This window comes from Sinocyclocheilus rhinocerous, unplaced genomic scaffold (assembly GCF_001515625.1).
Source record: "Sinocyclocheilus rhinocerous isolate Xijiao unplaced genomic scaffold, SAMN03320098_v1.1 scaffold2647, whole genome shotgun sequence".
Taxonomy (NCBI): domain Eukaryota; kingdom Metazoa; phylum Chordata; class Actinopteri; order Cypriniformes; family Cyprinidae; genus Sinocyclocheilus; species Sinocyclocheilus rhinocerous.
The window spans coordinates 297565-304573 of record NW_015639108.1 but is presented as its reverse complement, the minus strand read 5'-3'; the positions used below and the strand labels follow the sequence as shown (position 1 = coordinate 304573).

General features: G+C 37.2%; 1 protein-coding gene across 1 annotated transcript in view; it reads left to right on the top strand.

Annotated features, from left to right (window-relative positions):
• LOC107751002 (copine-5) overlaps nt 1-7009 on the top strand; it is a 156317-nt gene that overhangs the window by 91500 nt on the left and 57808 nt on the right. The window contains exon 7 of the mRNA XM_016566571.1: nt 4518-4581. Coding sequence (XP_016422057.1) covers nt 4518-4581 — 64 coding nt within the window. The remainder of the gene's footprint in view (nt 1-4517; nt 4582-7009) is intronic.

The following is a 7009-nucleotide window of genomic DNA, read 5'->3' as shown; positions in this document are numbered from 1 at the left end:
AAAAAAACTTTAAAAATCTTACTGATCCCAAACTTTTGAACGGCAGTGTGTATACATTATATACATATATCTACCTCATGAACAGTTAAATATTCTCCCATTGTGCAATAAAAATATGTGCAATAACCTTATACTATTTATCACCCTACATCCTAGTACATCCCTACAACTTTTTTTATTATATTCATATTCTACAATATTTTATCTATAGCACACCTGTACATATTTATCCTTTTTGTGTGTGTGTGTGCTTTATTTATTTTTTATAATTTTTTATTTATACATATGTGTATTTTATTCACTTATTTTATCTGTGTGTTGTCTCTGTCTGGAAACTTGGACACTATAACAAATTCCTTGTATGTGCAAAAATACTTGGCGATAAAGCTCTTTCTGACTTCTGATATGCGTGTGTGTAATAGCTATACAGTAGGCCTGTATATATGAAAATGTATATGAAAATGCATTTTTCAATTAAAGAACTTATAGAATTAATATGGACTGCTTTGGGTGCTTGACACTTCATTGGTCATTTTGTGTTTTAAGAATGATATTCAAGGTTAAGAATACGCTGTTAAATATTAATATTATTTAATAGTACATCCCTACAACTTTATTTTTTATTCTATTCATATTCTACAGTATTTTATCTATAGCACACCTGTACATATTTATCCTTTTTGTGTGTGTGTGTGCTTTATTTATTTTTTATAATTTTTTATTTATACATATGTGTATTTTATTCACTTATTTTATCTGTGTGTTGTCTCTGTCTGGAAACTTGGACACTATAACAAATTCCTTGTATGTGCAAAAATACTTGGCGATAAAGCTCTTTCTGACTTCTGATATGCGTGTGTGTAATAGCTATACAGTAGGCCTGTATATATGAAAATGTATATGAAAATGCATTTTTCAATTAAAGAACTTATAGAATTAATATGGACTGCTTTGGGTGCTTGACACTTCATTGGTCATTTTGTGTTTTAAGAATGATATTCAAGGTTAAGAATATGCTGTTAAATATTAATATTAAATATTAATATTATTTAAATATAAATTGTTTTATCTAGGTTTAACAACATTACCTACATTGTAGAAAGACGACTTTCCTTATTGATCACGTTTTCCCTCAGGTAAAATGCACGTTTTCTTGCGTGGCTGGATATGAATCACGTTGTTTGCATTTGCCCAAACTGATTTGCTGAAGTCGAAACGCGGACGTTAAAAACCCCCAACTCTGTTATCGCGACTCCCGCTCGCTGTGAAGCGGGAGCGACCAGCCGGCAGAGGATTCCGCTTGGTCTTAAAGCCTCCCTCGAACGTCTACGTTCACAAATCAAACACTTGTCAAAAAAGAATGATTCATTCTCAGTTTAGAGTTTGATATTAGTATGGTCTAGGTGGTCATATGGCATATGCTTTAAATACGGGACAAACTGCGTTCCGTATAGCTTTCATACGGAACGCTTCTTTGATGCCTTAAATACGGGACGATTTCGTATTATACGGAACGGTTGGCAACCCTATTTGTAGCTGTACAACAATATAAACTAGGACTCCTGTTGTTCCAGGGGGACGTAAAGACGAGTAATGAACCAATTAGCAAACACTGGAGTGTGAGCAAGCACCGGTGGGATCTCAGTCCAAACAGAGGAGATGAAATGGCATTCTCTTACTTATACAGCCTTATACAAACCAAATAAAACACAATGCAGTCTGCACACTTGACACAGCATGTCTTGACAGAAGGCTGCTGAAGTTGTTGGGATAAGTTTCAGAGTTTTGTCTAAAAAAATGCACATTAATAAATCATGGAGGTATTGGAGACTGGGGTATTCTTCAGCTTGTGCCGATATTGTCAATCTCTGTTAAACTAAAAACTATGAAATTGTACAACTGGTAATGAAAATCTATATATAAATGAAACACAACAATTTTATACAATACATTTATATAATGGGTATGCACAATGTATGGTGATATGAATAAATGTTAATGTATGATTTTTAATACTTCTAGAACTGTTTTGGGTCGACACATGATGTCCAATGTAAAATCTGTTGGGAGATATGATTTGTTTGAGACTGTTCATGTAGATGATTCACTGACACGAACTTGCAAAAAAATTATTCACTGAATCATTTGAATCATCACTCCTTTTTCCTGAAACATTCTGTCATCTGTGTCATTTTTTAAGGAATAAATATTGCTTTTTAATGCTTATAAACTAGGATGCAGTATAGTTTTAGTGTTAAAGGGTTAGTTCACCCAAAAATGAAAATTAGTCCACAAATTACTCCCCCTCAAATCATCCTAGGTGTATATGACTTTCTTCTTTCAGACGAATCCAGTCGGAGTTATATTAAAAATTGTCTTTGATCTTTCAAGCTGTTTAATGCCACTCAGCGGGTGTTGCATGCATCAGTCCAAAAGAAGTTAAATAAAAAGCGCCCACTCATAAAAAAAAAGGGTCTCACATGGCTCCCAGGGGTGAACAAAGGCCTCCTGTTAAGAAGAAAGTCATATACACTTAGGATGACTTGAGGGTGAGTAATTTGTGGGCTAATTTTCATTTTGGGGTGAACTAACCCTTTAAGGGTACATTTTTGTGAACTACTATACCAAGTTTGATGCTGCCATCCTTTTTGATGTCCTTGTTGTTTCTGAGCCAAATAAGCACTTTTGTTAACTGAATCATATAATTTGATCATTATATATTTTAAAAGATACTGCCCCCTTATAATATAGCTTTAATGAAGTTACTGCCGTTACTTTCTGTTACCTTGTAGTGTAGCTGACTAATTTTTCAAAGAATAGTTTTATTGTAGTACGTGAAATTCTAAAGGGTTGTAGCTTAATGCAAATTTGTGTAGTATGGTGTAGTCAGTGGTTAAGGTTTTGGACTGGTAACTACATGTTCTTCCAAGAAATTTTACCTGTAATACGGCCATTGTGCCTTTCCATGGTGACGCTGTGTGAAAGCAGATATAACTGGACCGGCTCAACCTCATTCTGCAAGTCTGATGTTGTTGTAACAAGCTTGATTAAATTTGTTTTGAGAAACCAGTTGTTTTGGTGAATTATTACTTTATTTCTTCTTCCACTGGCACAGCCCATACTAGGCATCGAGATAAAAGCAGGCTGTCCATCTGGTGACGATGTAACTTTGTTTTATGGAGATGTCCTAGAGAGCAGGATGTTTGCTGACAGTAGTCATGTGGAGCCATTATGGTTTTCAGCTAGAGAAAAACATGTCTAGCAAAATGGTTTTCAGTTGTGAACACATGGCTAAAGCGCTAACACAGACTGCACGCATCTGTCTCTATTGCGAATGAAGAATCCTGAAGGAGAAATTAGCCATATGGGCAACATCAGTGCTAATTAAACTGTTTATGCATTTCAGGGACTGTGTTTGTGATTTCTGTATTAATGGGAGGCTGAGAGAAGTGTCCAGAATCTGAATGTAGGGATGGGCAGATGATGGATCTTTTAAAGACCAATTCCACAACCCCCTACTGCATTCTGTAGTCTGCTTGGAGTGAGATTTATTCACAGGCCATACATTTTACAAGTGCGCCTACAAATATCACAGGACTAGCAATTATCTCAGAAAATGATGGCAATCCTGACATTAAAGAAAAATAGTATCATCATGCTTTATAAGGTATAAAAAGTTATTCCTTAGTTTCCTGTGCCAATGATAAACAATTGTGCTCAAGATAAAGTAAAGTAAAAGTGTTTTATTTCTTAGAGTTGTATTCAGTTGTGTGTGTGTGTGTGTCTTATTATTTATTTTTTATATTTTATATAATAACAAAAATATTTAATATATTCTAATAGAATAACACACACACACACACACACACACATATATATATATATATATATATATACACAGTATATAAACTTTAATAAATATATTTATATATATTTGTGCCTTAACATATTTAGTGTAAACATCTTTCATCATTATTTTCAATATACCTTTTACATTGACAATATTTTTAAACATTTTTTACTACAATACCACAAATATCATGTATTATTGTTTCATAATTAATATTACACCAAATGACATTTTACATCCTGATCTAACCTTGTCATAAATAGGTTAAATTATCTGAAAAATATATCTCTATGATCGTTTTATTTTTTATATATTTATTTTAAAGAAAAGTGTTTATCTGTTTATAATATTGCCAAAATTGCTTCACTACTTATTCTTTTTGCATTCCTGTTTTTTTTATGACTGTGATGTGAAGTTTTTGCCCACTGTGGTGAAGATGTTTGAACCTGGTAAAGTTTACTTGCATAAAACCTTCTTAAAGTTCATTCACTAGCACTGGGAATTCTTACACCTGAAACTAGCATAGAAAATGACTCCTGTCTAATAGAACTCATGAGCCTAGACCTCCTCATGGTGTTTTTACTTCAGTTTTACTTCATTACTGCTGTTGTGTAATCACTGAGTTTAACATCTGATGGCTTGATGGCATCTTTATTTTCTATTTCAGGGGCATACCGGGGAAGAACTGCGGCACTATCATCTTATCTGCTGAGGAACTGGGGAACTGCAGGGTGAGTCTGTCAGGGTACAGTGTGTCTTTAGAAGGGCACATAGTGTTGCATTTGCTGTTTTCTCTCTTAAAAGACAGGCAGAAAAAAAATTAAGCAGATGCCTGCAATTTACTCTGACCTTCAATTAAAAACACTCATTCTCATTAAAGCTCAGAGTGCTGCTGTGCAGACAGAATTCAAGTTTATGAATTCATCCATGTGATACAAAAATGAGTGACTATTGTCTTGACTGTGGGTGTCTTTAAAATAGAAAAATATGATTTTATTTAAAAAGTCGTGGAGGCATGTGAGCATTTGTCAACATAAAGCAAGATAAACTGTCGGGGAAAGAAACCAATCGATGATTTATTATACAAAAGGCCCTTCAGGTCTGTGTGATGAATCCTGTCAAAGAGGAATGCGCAAATGAAGTCCACATTATCATTAAAGCATTTTTAGGCAGTACAGTATTATATAGCTAAATGGCATTACAGTGTACATCAACACAAGCAGTTTTACACAATTAAAAGCAAACTTTGTTTTACTTCTCAGAAGTCACAGTGAACCTCATGGAAGTGTCACATATTCATTGGCTTCATTGGTTACTTCATTGGTTACTTTTTAGTAACAGTTTACAATAAGGCCCCATTTGTTAATGTTAGTTAATGCATTAAAGGGTTAGTTCACCCAAAAATGAAAATTAGGCTGCGTTTTACTCACCCCCGAGGCATCCTAGGTGTATATGACTTTCTTCTTTCAGACGAATCCAGTCGGAGTTATATTAAAAATGGTCTTTGATCTTTCAAGCTGTTTAATGCCACTCAGTGGGTGTTGCATTGCTTCAGTCCAAAAGATAAAAAAGAAAAATCGCCCATCCATAAAAAAAAAGTGTCTCACACGGCTCCGGGGGGTGAACAAAGGCCTTCTGTAGTGAATCAATGCGTTTTTGTAAGAAAAATATCCATATTCAAAACGTAATAATCACTTGAATCTAGCTTGCGCTCACTGTTGTAATCCTCACTGTTGTAATCAGAAGCAGTTCCAGGGGAATGACATATGACGTCGGCGTTGCGCTCAGAAATGGCGCAGGCAGAAACGCAGCAGAGAGATCAAAACAAAACAACGGTCAAGAATTAGAAGTACAAAACGAGGATTTGTAAAGAAGAATGTCGGAGGATTTCGATATAAGCCAAGAGGAGACTGGTTTTCCTTTGCTAAAGTGAGGAAACTTTGCTTCCTTTGCTCCTGTTAGCAAACGTTGGTTTTCACGAGACTCACCGGCGCATGCGCAACGCTGAACTCATACGTCATCCGCCCGGAGCTGCTTCCGTGTACAACTGAAGCTTTTTATTTAAGTTCTTTTGGACTGAAGCAATGCAACACCCGCTGAGTGGCATTAAACAGCTTGAAAGATCAAAGACAATTTTTTATATAACTCCGACTGGATTCGTCTGAAAGAAGAAAGTCATATACACCTAGGATGTGAGTAAAACACAGCCTAATTTTCATTTTTGGGTGAACTAACCCTTTAACTAATATTAAACAACAGTGGGCAGTACATTTGTTACAGTATATATTACTCTTTATTAACATTGGTTAATCCACTGTTCATTATTAGTTGTTGTTAGCTCAGGTTCATTTTGATTTTAAAAAGTATTTCAAAAAGTATGTGAATTGTTTGTTCATGTTAACTAATGTAGTTAACTAATGTTAACAAACGTAACCTTATTGTAAAGTGTTACCAACTTTTTAAATAATACTGTAACACCGTTCGTAGGTCGGGAAGAAGGAGGCGGGAACCGGCGAACATTTAAACAAAACTTTAATAAAATAAACAAACACAAAATAGCGCGACAGCCCCTCGTGGGTCCGGTTCCCCGACACACTGCCGCTTGGTCCTCAACCGGCTGAGAGGCTCTCACTCGCGGTGCCATGCGATGGTACTGGACATCGTTGGTGGACGGCCCACCACTCCTCCGCCTCCTGGCGGACGGCAATGGCTCCTCCGATTGAGGGCAGCCGGCAGCGAGTCCCCCGTTCCCTGCTCCTCCCCAATCATGGCGGATGGCAGCAGGCTCCGGCCTCCTGGCAAACAAGGCCGACCCCTCCGCTCCCTCACGGACGGCAGCCACCCCTCATCTACCCAGGAACGCGGCAGCGAGCTCTCCGTCCCACCTCGTCTTCCATAGTTCCAGCACCACCGCCTCGGGCAGCCACCGGCGGTCTCTCCACTTGTTCCTGCTGCCCGATCTCCTCAGCACCGCGATCCCCCTCAGCAGCGAGGGCTCTCTGACAGCGTGTCCCTCCTTCCTCCCGGGTTTCGGCACCAATGTAACAACGTTCGTAGGTCGGGAAGAAGGAGGCGGGAACTGGCGAACATTTAAACAAAACTTTAATAAATAAACAAACACAAAATAGCGCGACAGCCTCTCGCGGACGACTGTCGAAA